The following is a 17,608-nucleotide window of genomic DNA, read 5'->3' on the forward strand; positions in this document are numbered from 1 at the left end:
GGAGCACTTTGACTTTGCCTGCGTCATCCTGGATGGGCAAAGCTACAGAATTTTGAAAGATGAGTAATTTGTTATTTGTTAATGCACACACCAATCTCTCTTGCCAAATTTCTGTCTGTATGTCTAGATACTGAAAGAGTGGTCAGCTTTTCTTAAAATGCTCAACACGTGTTGCTGTCTGTACTCTTTTGAAAATCTCTCTGTTAATATGTCAAACCAAAGGGAAAGAGCACTCCACACCCATGGGCTTTCTTGAAATGCCTGGAAATACTTGGTTCCTACTGTCTGAGGAAGAGAAACCTTCCCCTCTGGGCAGTTGATTCCAGTCTTGGCCATTGCTTTGTCAGTTCGGACCTTGCTTCTTTATTTTTCCCTGTCTGATACTGGAAAGTGCTGGAGAAAGCATTATGTGCTGGTTAGACTCTGTTTGATGTGATCAAGAACTACTAAGCTCTTAAAAGGTCTGCCTATTCTATTAAAGAATTTTAATAACTAAATGGAAAATTTTAAGTGTAAGATGATAAATGGCTCAGGCTAATTATTTACTTGTTACAGAGCTATGAAACACTGTGTTAATGGAAAATGTTCAAGTAATTATTTGTATAGAAGGCAATCATAAGACTTCTGAGATTTTTACCAGGTATTTGTTGCTGTTGTAGTTAGCAATATGTTAACTTTTGGATGGTGAGACCTCAGTGAGCTGTTTTTTGGTACGGAATGGCCTCTTCTTTATAGGATGGATGTCTTTTTCTTAGAGACAATGTCATAGGAAGCCTGTAACGTTCTTTGCTGTAGGAGGCTGTAGGTTGCTGAAGAGCGGTTTCAGAATTAGTGATGCTTCATCCAGAACTGATCCTCTGTCCCTGGGTAGGCCAAGCAGCAAATGGAGTAAAAGGTGTCTGAGCTTCGGTGGCAAAGCACCCAGTAGGGTCTCTGCTCCCTATGGCTTGGTGTGTAGTCCCAGCGACTGCCAGACTGCAAAGAGGAAGACAGAAAATAGGAATGAATGGAACTGCAGTTGTATTTCTTTTACTGTAACTTCTAAAGCAACATAGGCTGTGGAGAGTTAGGTGACTGTGGTGCTCTGCAGGCTTAGTGGTTGCTCTGAACAATATTGATCCCACCATTGTGTTTTGCTACTGTATCTTTATATCCTTTCTTTCTTACTATTCATACAAATACAGAAATCCTCTGCAAGAATAAATTGGAGCAATTTTTAAAATCGAGATGGCAGTTTTGGTTGGCTGAGAACTGCAAGACTGAGGCCTTTTTATAATGTTAGTTATTATTATATTTTTGGCTGCAGGTGTTTATTGTTTCACAAAAAAACAATAAGTGTAAAGAAAAACAGTGAATGGTTAACTTACTTCGATCATAAAAAGTTTCTTTTTTTCCTTTCCTGAAACTTGCACCGGTTTGTCCTTCGTCAAATGGATCAACAGCAGGTCTATTCACTATAGAATTTTGTCTTTGCAAAGTCAACTTCAAGGCCAGTGGAAACTATGAAAATACATTTTCTCTTTTGTAAAAACCATGACCTCTGTAATACCAGAGAGAACAACTGTGGATATGAAGGGATCTCCTAGGAGTTTGCCGTACGACTGGCGTGAATAGTGATTGCGTATGACCTGCAGCCATTTGGATTGTACTGGGGGCAAGCTGTTGTAATAGATGATCTAAATTGCAGCAGTGATAAGTAGAGCTGTCCTCACAGAACAGGACTTTTGCCCCCTGCCCCTTCTTTCCTCCAGACAGTCCTCCACTATGGAGCGCTGCCTTCCAGGCTCTCCGAGCCAAGGCTTGGTCTTTCCTTTCATCTTGGCTAAAATTAGCACCATAGAAGTCTCCATATCTCAGTTTTTTGCTCCAGCTGGTTAAGTACTGTGCTTTCTGGCTGCTATATAGGCTCATCACCTTAGAGCTGAAATACATGCCAAGAGAATGGGTAGGAGGCAATGTAGCTTTTTTTGGAGAGATGCACAGGTGATGCTGTGATTAAATTAGCCAGAAAAGGAGGGAGGCTCCCTCTGTGTCACTGTAAAAGACCCCTTGCTGCCTGGAGAAATTCCCGGGAGATGGATTGCTCTGGAGCCCAGGTAGCCTGCATGAATATCCAGTTCACTGGATGCTCACAGAGGCAAAGGATCACTTTCCGATCTTTCTGTACTGGTTGGAAGGACATTACCCAAATGGAAAGTGACTGTATTGAAGGCACAGGCAAGCGCTAAATCCATTGTGAAAACAGGACCTTGGAGGAACTATGAACCATGGCTTTGGAAATTAATTAAAACTTGTATGGCACCATTCATTGTCTACCATCGTTATACTCTATGGGACACATTTGTTCTTTTAAAATCTTATGTTTAGTCTGCTAACAGACTGTTGCATCGTTGTGTGGGAAATTTCTGGCCAAATTGTATTGTAGTGTCATAAACCTTAGAGTCAGTGACATTGTATTCTTTCTGTCTGTGCAAAGCCTGTGTTGCTATGGCCCTGATCCAGAATTTGATAACACAAACATAAATGATAAATCGGGCATATTTAAGTGCTCATTTAGCAATAAAAAGTTGTTTAACTATATTTTCTTTTTAATAATGTATTTAGTGCTCTTTATTGAGTTGAAATATGCAAGGTCTGTTTTTCATTGCTACAGCGTAAGAGCTCTATCCAAGTGTAGGCACTGTATTTCTTCTCCAGCCTTCAAATAAGAGTTTTCCTGGAGATGCTAAAACTTGAGAGAGCTGGAAATATCTCTAAGGGTTTTGTAAGTCATGGAAGTCATTACACGTAGTGATGCATGACGGAGATGTAAAATTAATGACCGAGTACCTTAATATGAGACTTCGCAGATGTGGGTACAGTTACATTTATAGGGGAGGGTGATATTTCTGTGTTCACGGTTCTCTTCAGGGAATGTGTTTCATTTGCAGTCTGTGGAGGATAGCAGAAGGAGTCAGTGCTGCCATTTCTGGGAGTCTCTCGTGTCTGTGGCTTGTTTCGTAATTTTTTTTCTTTTTTTGAATGTTACTGGTCTTACGGCACTTGGGGAGGAAGAACTGAAATGGTTTAGTTGTCATTTTTCTTCTGTTCTTCCTGCAATGTAGGACTGACACTTCTCTTGCAATACAAACCCAATTTGTAGTCATCTTCAGTGGTCCCTGAAGCTGGCTCCCTTCCCTTTTGCTCTTAATTTCAGGTGTTGTCAAGTTGTGCCAGGAAGCAAGTGCAGTTGAGATGTTTGGTCTCCAGAACTGAATGTCTTAGTAACACAGGCTTTGTTCAGTTTTATTACTTGGCATCATCTTTTAAAAGGAGGAACTAAAGAGGAAATACAACAATCTCATGAGGAATGCTGAAAAAGGGAACCTTAAGGACATAAATGATCCTGAAAAATGTGTGTTCTGCATGGCTTTCTATGAGTACTTCAGCGTCCAAAGTCTTGGAGTATGTAAAATACACATGCCTTGGTGGAAATGGTGGCCCAGGTTATATAGCCATTCCTGTACTTGCTTTTTGCGTGCTCCATTAAGTACAGTTGGAGAAGTTTTTGTAGGACTGGTGCCAAAGTGAGCTGTCTGTGGGTTGGAAAGGAAGGGGAACAAAGTAAAAGCAAACAGCCTGCTCTCCCCTCCCTGCCCCCCCTGCCTGTGGGCTTCTTCCCTCTGCTGTGAGACAACAGCTGTGAGGAGCCCAGGACCAAAAAGCTTTCTGAAACATGATGGGTTGCTTAATCAGATTTCCGTGCTCGGTTTCAACCTCATGTAAATAAAGAATGTGTAGGGAAAAAAGCTTTTGTGTAATTGGAACATAAACATGAAGGTAGATGTCTGTCTGGGGGAAGATCACGATCATGCAAACTTATGCCACTTTCTCCTGGCAGCAAGGACATTCTCAGAGTGAAGGTTTTGAGGTGGCAGAGGAGAAGTTTTGGAAGTACTTTGTGTGATGGAAACTCCAAGTAGTTGCAGCTAGTGACTGTAGTGTGGGTTGGTTTTCTTCTCATTTCCCTGGCTGTCTCCACAACTCTTCTCGCCCTGGGAAGACTCCTGAAGGACAATGGGAAATGAACTGACTAATTTCAATCCAGTGATACAGAGAAAGGAAGTTATGTGAGGGAATGAAAGGAGACAAAAAGGAAGTGATCTAAATAGCAACATAAAGAAAATATTTGGGACTAAAAGTAATCATCAACTGGTACAGTAGGGTGTACAGCAGCCCTGCTGAGGTTGTACATGATCGATGTATTTGTTCATTCAGTTATGCCTTGCACTACAACATTTTTAAATCACTGCTAGAATTAAATTGATTTCTTGAGTTTTAAATAGTGCAGCATAAATGTTCCACTCACACCAGGACCCAAGTGTCTCCGGCTGCAAGCTAGCTGGAGTTTGCCAGTTCCACTTGATTTCATTTCAGACTCATCCCCACAAGCCAAACCACAAAAAGAGCTTCCTGCCCAGTGGAAAATGAAATGCAAGAGGCAATCCTTTTGTTGCTGATGGGAGGTTGCAGGGAGCAGAGCTGGCTCTTTCTGAGGTTTTGTTTGGGTTTGGTTAACCATTTTGCCAATTAGGCAGAGACTCCTGGTAGCTGCATTTAAGTTCATGCTCTTAGGTCTAACTGAAGACAGTAGTTTAATACCCAGAGTAGTTTATGAAGAGGCTTGCTGAGCAGCGGCCTGATGTAATGAAAGGTGAAAAGCTTGGACAGGTGTGTTTCCAAAGGAGAGCTCTGCTTGCAGCCTTATTCATCCCACACTGCCTATTTGGCCTGTGGAGCCAGTGGGCTTTTTCTTGTTTGCTTTTGTTCCTCTCAGAGCTTATAAAGTAAGCTGTCAAGGGTATTTTTTTTTTCTGCTAAACCTTAGGCTTGTCAAATGTCGATGTCTTCCCCCCCCCCCCCCCCCCTTCTTCCCCAGGCAGTGTGGTTTGGTGTTTGATGGGGCTGGTCACACGGGGTAAGGAGGGCTCTGCTCCTGTGGGCACTCTGCACAGGTTTGTATCTTCTGCTCCCTTCCCCAAGCGCCATTAGTGAGACACCTGGCAGAGCTTTGGGAGGACTGTGGTTCTATTTGGCCAGGAAGAGAGGCTCTGGGATGTCTCTGTGCTCTTGGATGTCTCGCTCAGAGCTGGGACAGGATCTTGAAGGTGTGCCCTGCACTTGGTGTCAGTCATCTGCAGTTCCTGGAATGTTTGTCCTGCTTGGTGTTTGAGGAATGAGAAGTCCTTCGTGGGTGAGCTCTGCCCTCTGTCAGAAAAGCCCCACGCCTGAGGTGCTGTGCTGGCAGATATAGGAACCCACCCTGGACCACAGTAACTCATCTGCTCTGCTGGCTGCCATGTTAAAGGGCTTTCCTAGGCAAGCTCAGAAGCAGTGGTGAAATTGGTATTATGTTTTTCTTTCTACTGGGGATGAGCACTTTTCAAGAAAAGGCATTTTCACAGTGCCTCAGCTCTTCCTTCTCCTTTACCTGCTACAGCTACCTGGAAGCACAGAGGCTGTTAAAACCTGGAAGAATAATGATAGGTTAAAAATCAACCAGAGCTCTTGTGTCCTTTAAAGGGATTTAATTGGAGGATGGCGTTATGTCCAAAGTGACTGCCCTGCACTATCACTTTACACCTTACTTGTGTGGTGAACCCTTCCTGGGACTGAGGTAAGGCAGGATCTGCTGCATGGTCACAGCTGAGAAACATGGGATAATAAAGGCACCTGTGAAGGGTGGCTACCAGTGTGGCAGGGGGGACGGATGGATTATGGACGGAGGAAGGGAAGGAAGGAGCAGAGCAGCTGCTGCCCAGTGGTTGTTTTTCCAAAGGAGTTCTGAAGATGTAAAGAGTTGAAAGTATTTCTTGCTGGGCTTCTTGGGTTTTTTTTGGTGTTTTTTTTTTTTTTTTGTCCTCGAGGGGGAATTTAAGCATTGTTTTAAGCCTAGGTTCAGCTTTGTTCCCACTAAAGGAGTTAGATGCTGGCTGTTGACTTAACGGCTGAAGAGGTGCTGACATTTCCAGCTTTTCTTGAGCTACTTTTTGATTCCTTGGAATAAATAAGAGATGAACTACTGATCTTTTTTTTCCTCCCTCCTATACCAGAGGGCAGCCATCAGAGTCAATGGTTATTTTCCATTAAACAGTTGCCCAGCTCAGCCTGTTGTCCCTCTGAATTTTGTCTCCAAAATAAAACAGTACTTCACATATTTCTGTAAGCCATGTTACTGCATTTACAGAGGATTCCTGTGTGCTGAGGAGCCCTGTGGTTCCCACAAGGACCATCGTGTTTGTGCTGCAAAGACTTTGGTGAGGAAGCAGAGAGAAACTGTGCAGCTTTTTTCCTTAACTGAGTGAGTTTGTTGGGTCTTACTTAAGCAAACGTTGCTTGAATACAGTTCACGGTATTTGCTCAGTGATCCAGTGGAATGTCTGGGATATTTTTTTGCTTTTTCCTCCAGAGCCAAAAAGCAGTTTTTAGCTCTAAATCCCAAAGCTGCCAGCTTGAGGCACAGTCACTGCGTCTGAAGGTGAGGACAGCCGAGCTGCTGTGGTGGTGCTGTGAGATGGGCACCCTGGCTGGCACAGAGCACACCCTGTGCGCCAGGAGCTGGGTGCACTAATTAAAGATGTCGCAAACGACTCTACAGCTAGATTTGCTTTCACTGAAGTGAAAGATGTGCCATGACTGACTGAGCTGCAGGGCAGCCTGCTGCAGGCCTGTCCCGCTCATATTCCAGCTCCACTGTGGATAAAATATCCAGTTTCAGCGCTCAAAGCTGTGCAACCCTCCGGTGAGCCCTGACCGTCCCTGGCAACACAGCGTGGGAGGCACTGTGGGCTTTGTGCATGCTGCCATTGCAGTGAAGCTCCTTGCCAGCCACCTTGTCTCCTGGCCAGCTTTCCAAATGTTGCACTGCATCCCCTAGCTCCAAGGGACCAGCAGATGTCCTGGTGGGTCCTGCCAGGCTGCCTAGGGCTCTTCTCAGACTCTCCCAAAGCTTTGTGACCAGCGATGGGAGGGTAACATGCCATATGAAGGGGAGGTATTCCAGGTGGCAGTGGCCATGGGGAAAAATGTCCTTTTAATCTTATTTTTTCTTATATATATTTATTTTTATCTCTGAACTAAAAAAAGGTGATGTTTGGGATCCATCAGCACCATATCTAGTGCAATCAGCTGATGCCTTTTGGAGGCACTGGAGGATAGGGAGCTGTATCCAGACAGCTTTGGACTTCACCAAGTCTGGTAGCTGGTGGTGTGGCCGGCTGCTGGGGTGCAGAGGCCCAAGTGTGGGTTTCTGAGTAGCAGCTTCTCTCAGTGTTTTCCAGACCTGGTAACGATGTGGAAATCAAGCTTGCTTTGTTCTGGCCTTGACAGTAGGTGCATGGAGGCTGGGTGAAGCCTGGGCTTTCTTGTCCTGCACGTGCTTTTGTGTTGCTAACCCAGAGAACGTCTGCATGTTTATCTGTGTTCTAATGGCAGTTCATAACAAGACATGCATGCATTCTCCCAAACCTGCTTTTGGCTGCTCCTTTCTTCAAGTCTCCTCTGTATTTCTCTTGAAGATTTTTGCAAGTTTACTCAATCTTTAGGCTGGTGTTTCTTGCTTGGCTGGGACAAGCTGATGGTTTACTTGCCAACTGGAGGGTCCATGCCTATGCATCCTGGCACAGACCCTTCCAATCATTTTTTCATTACCATGTGCCCTGAAGTTGCCACAAGAGAAATTCTTCTGATTTCAGGAAGAAAATGTCTCATCATTTCTGCTTGCCTCACCTAAGAGAGGAGTATCTTGCTCTCTCGGATCAAAAATAATAATTTGCAACTAGACCAGCTTTGAGGCTAAAGGAATGTTTATTTTAAAACACAGATCAACAGCAGCCACCTATTACTAAGATTTGCATAAGATTCAAGATCCTCTAGGGCAGACTCTGGTGAGTGCAAATATGCAGACTAAATACTTGCTGGCTCAAGTTCAGCACTCTATTTGTGTTAATTTTTTCATTTTCTTTGTTCATTTTGTTGTCAAAGACCCTCCTTATCTGTTGTGGAAGAAATACTTGTGTTAAAGAACTAACTACTTAATTTTCCATATGGTCCTTTGATCATGGTCTTGAATAGTCAGAGAGTCTGGAGTCCTGTGTGTGTACATGTTCCTGTGCCAGATTCCTGTGCCAAGAGAGCATCTGCCCTTGTGTAATGTAATAATTATGGATCTTTACAACTTGGATCTGCGTTCTTGGAGCAATGATGGTCTATGGACTGGGGCTAGGGAACAGAAATTGGGCTGCCTAACTTTAGGTCCCCAACTGAGGCTCATGATTCAGGAGTTATGGCCCATAGGGGAGTCAGATCTGAAGTCAGATCGACACATGCAGGAGCTAAGCTGTTATTTATCTCACACGAGCTGCAAGTAAACAGTGTGAGGTCAGTGATAAAGAAATTACTATGGAAAGTAAACCACCCTTGTTACTTCTGAAAAATTGTGCTGTGTTAGAAGTGAAATGTCTATGGCAGCTGCTATATAGGTCTTTTCAAAGTTGGTAAGCTCTAGAGTCTAGTTATTAAAAGATATTTTCACTATATGTTACTAGATTGAAGGGGCTGAAAACAGTGTCAGAATACTCGGATGTTTTTGTGTGTCCAGGACAGTGCATGAAAGACGACATTGGCTAATCTTCATGTCCTTTGACATGAGGCATCTTTACATGTCAGATGGCTGTAGCTGTGTTATGAAAGGGCAAAGGCACAGCATTTTCCTGTTGAGGACAGTTTTGTCAGATACTGACACTGGTGTTGGCAAGTCTCTAGGGTTAAATAAGGAGCTCCTCAGAGCATCTTGGATTGTGCTAAAGGTTTGAATGTTTGCAAGCACAGAACTACTGAAACCACAAGTGTATTTTATATCATGTTGGGTGACAGTGGCTTGCCAGGGAGCGAAGGATCAGATGGAAAATGCCAATTTGCCATATAAAGGCTGGAAAGAATGTGGATAACTTAACATGCACAAAAAGTTGTTGCGAGTTGTAACTTCCAGAAGTCCATGGGAGAGATGGAACACACAAACCAAAGGACTGAAAGTGCCATGAAGAAATATACCCCTGGAAGAAGATACGATATTAAATGCCTTTATTGCTTAAGGTTAACCCAGTGGCATTGAGCTGACTTTTCTATTCCTTTTTTTTCCACTTAAAATACAGTGTCCAAAACAAGTAAAGACTGCCACAGCTTAATCACAATTTACATGTTACAACCAACCTGTGGCTACTCTGCTTTGCACTGAGGCAGGGTGGGGGGGCTGGGGGAGAAGATGCAGCTACTGGCCTTGGTGTGTATAGGATGACAGTTGCTATAGAGCATGCCATGCTGTCACAAATAAGTCATCTTCCTGGACTGATGTTTGCTGCCAAGTGACCTCTGTCCAGTGTTTCAGAGGAAGGAAAAGCATTATTCAGTCCTGATTAACTTTGGCTGGTGGCCAGAGCTGTATTATCATAGATGCAGCTTTCAGCCTGAGCTGTGGCTATTGTCAGTGATTACTCTCTGGTCAGTAAGGCTATACAGTTGATTCTGTTCAGGCACTTCCTCAGTGTGTGTTTGCACGTGCACGCATAATAATGATGATGATGTCTTTCTGTGCCCTTCACATCTGGTTGTTAAGAGTATTAAAGATGTAATTTTTTTTTTATACTTCCTGCTGGCTTCACGCTGATAAGACACCATCGTTTTAATGGAAAAGGCCACCAGTGGGAATTTTTGCCTCAAAATAATTTTCTTCATCTGATAATGGGAGGAATAATCTGTTCTTTGATCTTTGGTTGGCAAACTTGGAAATCGGAGAGGAAGATGGTTGTACTGCGGTAGCTTTACTCTGATGTGTGTGGTCAGTGGTTTCTGGGCATTTAAATAAAGGTGGGTGTGCTGTGAGACATGGTGAGGTAGGAGCTGAAATGCAGGGAGCATTGCTTGTGGAATAACCTTGTAACCGAGGGCTCAGGGAGAAGTGCCATATAAATCCATCTTTTGCCATTTTTAGTTCATACTGGTACCATCCCTGCAATTATGCAAATGCTAATGTCTAAGTTAGTAAATTGGTCAGCTCCAGATGGATTAATATGTAATGGATAACATGTAGATGATATTTATCATGAAGAAAACTTTGTTCTGAACAGGATGCTGCATTTTTTGTGTCAAAGAGTCGAGGTGTCTCACCAGCCGCTGTATCCCTGTTCTGTGTTTAGCAGGGGACCATTGAGTGATGAAATGTTAGACGTATGTCTTCACTAAGAGCTTTGGTAATGCTACTCTTGTGAAATGCTTGTATCTCAACTAGGAAAACATGATCATTTGTTTAAAAAGAAACAAAAAATAACATTAGTAGGTGCTGATGTTTTTATATAAGACACAGTACAGGAGAGACTTCTAAACTAGAGGTTTTGTTTATTCGCTCTCCTGTGAACTCCTTGTTGGAATGTCTAAGCACCTTACAAGTATTTATTAATGTGTCCTCAAAGGAAAATGAAGTTTATATAATGGAGATGTAAAGTGGTGTTAAAGGAAGCAACTTCCCAAACGTTCCTACACAGTTATACTGTGACAGATCTGGGACAGTAAATCAGACCATTACATCTCAGTTTGGTAAACAAACCATCATCCCGTCCTCCTTATTAGTTACTTTTGCCTTGGCTGCTTTCAGAGTAATTCACTGCTTTTCTTTGTAAAATACAAATACTTTGTTTGTGAAGAAATACATTATTTTTTTGTAACTTCATACTTAGGCAGGCCACACATGGACTGATGGCCAACAGGGGGTTGCAGTTAGCAGCAGGGAAGGAACAGAGAGAACATTAAACTCAGTTTGCACTTCTGTGCAGCAACCCGCTCTGGTCTTGCTCCTCAGCTGCCAGAGATGTCCCAGGCATCACTCGGGAGTTGTCCATGCTGAGAAGCTGATGCTCTGTGTGCTGGCGGTGAATTTGCAGGACTGAGCTCAGCAGCACTAACTGCTTGGATATACCCATAACAATGCTCCCAAAGTGGGTTGTAGCTGCCTTTGCTTTCTTCTCCTCTCCCATTCCTCACGCTGTTGTGGCAGGGAAGCTCATGTGCTGTCAACAGACAAGCCTGTAATGAAAAAATTGCCTGCATTTACTGTTGCACACTAGTGAGAGGCGCTTATTTCTGCATGCTCCAAGTGATCCCAGCTTTTTTCAAACAGCAGCTGGGGGGTACAAAATGTTGCAGTGGTGGCAGCACCTCTCCTGTGGCCAGGGATTCAAAACTGTATTTTGGCAGGGACAAAGTGCATAAGCAAGAGGCTAATTCTCTGTTCCTCAGGGTTTAAAGGCTTTGTGCAAATCTCTTTGAAGTCAGTGAAGGACTTCTGCTACTGCAATGGGCTTTGAATCTAACCCCCAAATGCTCAGTTAATTTAGAGTGTGTGTTAGTCTTTTGTTTGCTGGCTTATGAGTATGAAATGGTGCTGAGCGAACCTTCAGAAAATATATTGTGTGTGCAAATTTGCACACTGATCTCAATCTTTTCAAAGCAATATGACTGTGGATATATGTTGAAGTATCCCCCAGTATGTTGCAGACACATTCCTCTCTGGTTTTGTATGTGCTGTTTATATGTGTTTCGTTGGCGCTCAGCTCTGAGGTTTTCTTTAAAGTTATTCCACAGTACTTTAGAGAAGTCAACTCTCATCAGTAATAAAATAAAACAAAGCAAAACACTGGTAGGTCTTGCCTTGTTAACTGTTCTAGCTGTTGTGTTTCCCACTGTTCCAAAAAATAGAAAGCTTTATAAGATTTAACATATTCCCAGAGCAAGGCATGAATATTTATAGGCAAAGAATAAGACTTCCCATTTTGAAATGTCAGTGCTATGAAATTGCTTTTTTGGCAGGCGTGATTAAGCCACACGGACTTCCAATAATGTTTTGTAAGCTTTTTCCTTAATTACGCCTTAATTTAGGTCTCTGAGTTTAACAAAACCTATGAAGCTTGCAGCAAAATATTTTTCTTGTGGATAATTTTGTTTGCATGGAATACAAATCCTGTATTCCTGTGGGTATGATTTTTTAAATGTGTTTAAATGTGGAAATACCATATTTTTTTTCTTTGCATTTCTTAAACCATATACAAAATAAAAATAGCTGATACTGTGTGTTTAATACAGAATTTTGAAGAAATGAATTTGGAAAGTGCATGTGATTACTATTTTTTTTCCTCAAATGCCTTCAGTAAAATGCACATGAGGTTATAAGACATTAAGGAAGAGGCACGAGATTCTGTCTCAAACAGTTACTGCTGCAAGAGACAAATTAGAACCAATTTTGCTTTCATGTTGTTGTTCTTAAGTGCACCATTCTGACAACAGAATAATTTGCATAATTGTATTTATGTGTTGATCTGTCTTTTCTAGAGAAAATCCCTTTTCCCAGATAAAATAGTTTTCCATTCAGTTTTAAGTAGAAGAAAGCCACTTTAGCAGCTCTACAGATTTAGGGGAATTTTTCTGCACAGGCTTAATACAGAATTTTGATATGGCCCTCTCAGTGAATTTGATTTTTTGGTGAACAAAATACAGTAAGAGCACTTAAAATCACCTTGCTTTCCTGTGCAGCTTGGATAACAGGATATTTAATCAAAAGAGCTAGATAGAAAAGCATAGAGATGATGTGATTAAACTAAGGTAGATTTATTACTAGATTCTTTTAACAGTGTATTTTCTGAAACTGATATAATAAATCTCTCAGTCCTGCACAAAGATAGAGTTTTGAACAGCTTTGAGCTATTCCTGGCTTAATACTTAAGTAGAAACAGCAGAAGTGGTAGAAAAACAGGATCATTTTGGAAAAAAAACCACCCACATTCAAACAGTTTAAAGTCCTCTGCTGTGATCATGCTTTTCTGACCCCCTGCAGCCCAGCATTATCAAACTGAGAATGTCTCAGTCTCCCTAATATTAATATTTGAAATGCAATACAAATAAATCATCTGAATAAAGTAGGGAAAAAAAAAAGCGGTTAGCATCACAGCTACATGGGGCCTGCTGCATGGGCACTTAGACTTGCTAACACGAGGTTAGAAGTACATTCATGGGCTCTAAAGCTGGGCTTTCCAGGGGAGCTGAAAGCGAATTAAGTTCCGTGAAACTCGGAGACTGAATGTTTTTAACATGTGGGTTTGAATGGTGAAGTCAGCATCTGAAAAAAACAAGTATCTGGAAAACAGTTTGAAAACTGTTTTACTGAAGATGATGGGGAAATTGGGTGAGTTTGCTGGGGCAGGGGGGTGGGGAGCTTTTATTTTCCAGATGAAGGAAAGTTCCCTGGGATGGCAGAAAGCAACACTGAAGTCTGCTGTCTGTTTCACCTATCTTTGCTCTTCTTTGCAGGTTATATATTTGGGTAAGGTTTCCACAACAGGGATGCAATTTTTGTCAGGCTGCACAGAGAAACCAGTCATTGAATTATGGAAGAAGCACACGCTCGCCAGGGAGGATATTTACCCAGCTAATGCCCTTCTGGAAATTCGCCCTTTTCAAGTCTGGCTGCATCATCTGGACCTCAAAGGTGAGGCGACAGTCCACATGGATACCTTTCAGGTAGCACGTATAGCCTACTGCACTGCTGACCACAATGTCAGCCCAAACATCTTTGCTTGGGTCTATCGGGAGATCAACGATGACTTGTCCTACCAGATGGACTGCCATGCTGTAGAGTGTGAGAGCAAGCTGGAGGCTAAGAAGCTGGCCCATGCCATGATGGAGGCCTTTAAGAAGACTTTTCACAGCATGAAAAGCGATGGCCGGATCCACAGGACCAGCTTGTCAGAGGAAGTGTCTCATGAATTTGAATCTGATGATGGCTGACTGGAATCATTCACGGATCAGCAAAGGCAGAAGTGGCCTAGGGAATGAGAGCTGATAGAAGAATAAGCAACAATTGAAATTGGGGAATGAAAGGACTGCCAAACACTTGTCTGACCAGCTTTTTAAATCAAAAGAGCAATTCAGTACCTACAGATATGCATCATTAAAGTAATTACATTACATTGAAATCTGCTGCTATTGTAAAAGTGAGGAAAAAAAGCTCTCTCCCTCATCTTTCTCACCCACCCATCACTACCCCTTTCTTGTCTCTGTAGTTCAGGTGCATCCCATTAAGTAGAGTCATTCCTATTTGTCCTGTAAGACTGGTCAGGCAATTTTATTAGTTGCTCCTCTGACATTCCTAGCTGGGGGCTGATGCTGATGCACAAAAGCAAGTAGCCCTGGAAAGCCCTAATGGTTCCTGAAGAATCTTTCACCGTGATGCATCACAAAAATCCTTTGACATACATAGGCTAAGACAGCCATACATAGCCTTTTAGACTAATGGCCTGGCATTCTGCAGTTAATTCACATTTCACAGATAGTAAATGAAAGAAGATGCTTGTATGTACACATTATATCATATGCTATCCTTTATTTTATTCATTGTACCTATTTTCTTAATATACCTGCTGCCATGTCTTTCACCCAACACCAGTAGTTGCAGTTTCAGACTTATATACTGCAGGATACCAAAAAGGGGCAGGCAGAAATACTCCGTGATGGCTAGGGGTACAGCGAGCCAGCACCGCTATCTGTGCATTTTCCAACCCTGATGGGCTCCGCAGGAGGGGGACCCACTGGTAAGAGTTGAGGGACACTTGGGTCTGCCAGTGTTTGAACTGTGACTTCTCATCAACCTCAGGTCTGAAGTGATATGAGCATGGTAGCCTCAACTCCATGTTACCAGTCTCTGCATTGCTGGTCAGGTGGCCCTGGTGGGGGGATGGAGCTGGTAGTGCCTCGTCACACAGTCAGGGCTGCGTTACTGTAAAGATCAAAGGAAACAGTTCCTTAGGAGTCAGGTTTGAACATCTGTTCTGATTGAGAAGCTCGTGTTAAGATTCCCGTATCTTTCCTTGTTCACAGATATACAGTCATGCCTTTCTTAAATGCAGATGTTTAATAAAACTCAAATAAAAGGAAAAACTTGTTTCACTTCATATTTTTTAAGGCCAAGAGCAGATCAATAGTTTGCAAGCAATGCTGCTCCTTTATATGGTTTTGTTCATAGTTATGGTAATGTTAGGGGCACTAGGGCACCTTACAGAAGCCTTAAAAGAAAGCTAATCAAAGCAGATAGATCTATGTCTGTTTTGTGGGTCTAATATGTTTGTATGTGAGTGTATGTGTGAGTCCAGTGTTATAGCATGTAGACTGAGCATGGAGACACATTGAGGAGGGCCCACACCTCTTGAAAATATGCTTGTTGCTTTACAATGTATGTAAACTCTTCTCCAGCATAAATGCATTCATACTTTAATAAAAAAAAATGTTTTCTGTTAAAGCTTGGGAGTTTTAAGCTGTCTTTCCAATGCAGACTCTGTGGTTTTGTTTTATGTGTGTGGGTTCTGTGTTAATTTTTAGTGGAATGAAAATAATTTATTTCAGTTTAGTATTACATCAGTCTCCATGAGAATTACCTTTAACATTTTTAAATTACCTTCTTTTAAATATTTAGCTAAATTATTGCTGTGAGGTTTTTCTTTTTAACTTTGCTGTGTGTGGACATGATTTATAATTTCTTCTTTGCAGGAAGTGGCAGAGATACCCACCTCCACACACACCACCCACACCTGGCCAGTTGAAATGAGCTCTGGTGAGTGGGAGCAGTATCTTGCCCTGCTTACAGAAATTGCAGAATGGCTCAGGTGCAGCATTAGATGGTGGATGGCGAATAAAACACCAGACTAGCAGCTTCCCGAACTGTTTCTCTCTGAAACTGTGGATGATGCAGTGTTTCCAAATATGGCTCTAAAATGTATTTATTTATTTTTTTCTTTCCACAACACTCATTTGGAAGTGAAGGGTCACGTATGGGCTATATGCTGGTCCGAGTCCTGTGTATGTATCTGTCTTTTTGACCAAAGGCAAAATTAGGCAAAACTTCCTTCGACTTTTGACAAATTTATTTTCTTTTGCTCAGAGCTGTAATCACGGATTAGTTTTTTTCACTTGTTTGGATGCTCTGCCACCAAAGCTGCGGTGAATCAGCATGTGAAATCCTCTGTTTTGCCCTCTCAGCCAGATGTCCCTGCTGGCGATGGAGAGGTCTGACTGAGTCGCAGCTCTTAAGTGAGGGCTGCTTGAGTATGGGAGGGGGAGAAGGAAGATACCAGTCCTCCTCACACACAAGAGCTGAGGTGCCTCCTGCTTGTCCTAAAGAGGACTACAACTGATGATTTGGGTTTGGGATTTCCACTTCTGGAGTAAATACTTAGAAGCATGGGGTATGATCCTTCTGACTGACACAGCCTGCTCTTTGCACCAAGTGGTCCAGGCCGGAGCACAACTGGACAGAAATTTTGTCATTTTATTTTTAATCATGGTCTTTTCTCTAGCATGCTGGGATCTGCTGAAAAGATTCTATCTCCTAAGTCACCAGCAGGTGTGGATTATGGAAAGAATACCTTTTTTGGCATTCTTTTGTTGTTGTTTATTTATATATTTATATATTTATATATTTATTAATTTTCAGGACAGTCTAAATTTCTGCAAACAGTGGCTGTCTTTATTTGGGAGCAACACACAGAAACCACAGGCAGAAATGCAGAGGGTTGCACTGCCCTGAAGTGGTGTCTTGCTGCTGCCCTTGTCACTTCTGTGACTGGCATCATCTGCCAGCAAGAGCCCTGGGCTATGGTGTTACCCCGCTCTGTAGCCCACAGCCATGGGGTGTTACCCAGAACAGGAATAATCTGGGATTGTGATTTTTAAGCTGTTTTGTCTGCAGGTCTTTGTCTACTGTGACGCTACACGTCAGGGCATGGGGTTAGGCATGCGTTGATGTTAGCAGCACCACAGTGCACTTGCTCAATGATGCAGGTTACTCAGTTGTGATTTTGGACTGTTGTATTTCATGGCTTGGTGTCAGAGCAATTGATGCTTTTGGGAACATAGGGCTTGCCTGTTTGCTAGTTGCTTATGTGCATTTGGAAATCTGTTCCCAGGTGCTGCTTAGGACCCTGAAGGGACTGTTACATGAGGTGGCTGCTGTGTGTGCAGCCCTTGTTGGCCTTGCACTGATTTACAGTGGGTTGGGGAGTTCTCACAAAGGTATTTGATATTGCGGCGTCTGCAATAATTTTTCAGCATTTGGAGGCTGTGGATTACATCAGAATTTTGAGTGATAAAAATAAAACACAAAGAAGAAAATTCTAGTCCTTGTGATTAGAAAATCAGATCCTTTGAAGCATGAACCAGCTATTTTCTAAGGTTTCAAACATGCAAGGGAATATGAAAGGGAATGTGAACTCCAGTGTGTCTTAGAAAACATGAGATTTGAAAAATAATCAGTATCATGAGTTTGGATCCTTAGGTAATTTGGAATTCAGGCCAAATCCCTCTGCATTATCAATACCAAATGTGTGATGCCATTTGCATGAAGGGGAAAAGCTTCTACTCCTAAATTGCAAGTGTATCAGTTATCACTGAATATCAGTTGCCAATAGATACTGGAATGAAACATCAAGTTAAACTTTTCCTTCAGTTAATCTGTTGGAAAAGAAAAATCATATAG

General features: G+C 42.4%; 1 protein-coding gene across 3 annotated transcripts in view; it reads left to right on the forward strand.

Annotated features, from left to right (window-relative positions):
- Positions 1 to 15,376, forward strand: part of PID1 (phosphotyrosine interaction domain containing 1) — an 89,978-nt gene extending 74,602 nt beyond the window's left edge. For all 3 annotated transcript variants that reach the window (XM_064457729.1, XM_064457731.1, XM_064457730.1), the window contains one exon: positions 13,393 to 15,376. In XM_064457729.1, coding sequence (XP_064313799.1) covers positions 13,393 to 13,869 — 477 coding nt within the window. In that variant the 3' untranslated portion in view covers positions 13,870 to 15,376. The remainder of the gene's footprint in view (positions 1 to 13,392) is intronic.
- The last annotated feature ends 2,232 nt before the right edge of the window (positions 15,377 to 17,608 follow it).

Source organism: Phalacrocorax carbo, chromosome 7 (assembly GCF_963921805.1).
Source record: "Phalacrocorax carbo chromosome 7, bPhaCar2.1, whole genome shotgun sequence".
NCBI classification, from domain to species: domain Eukaryota; kingdom Metazoa; phylum Chordata; class Aves; order Suliformes; family Phalacrocoracidae; genus Phalacrocorax; species Phalacrocorax carbo.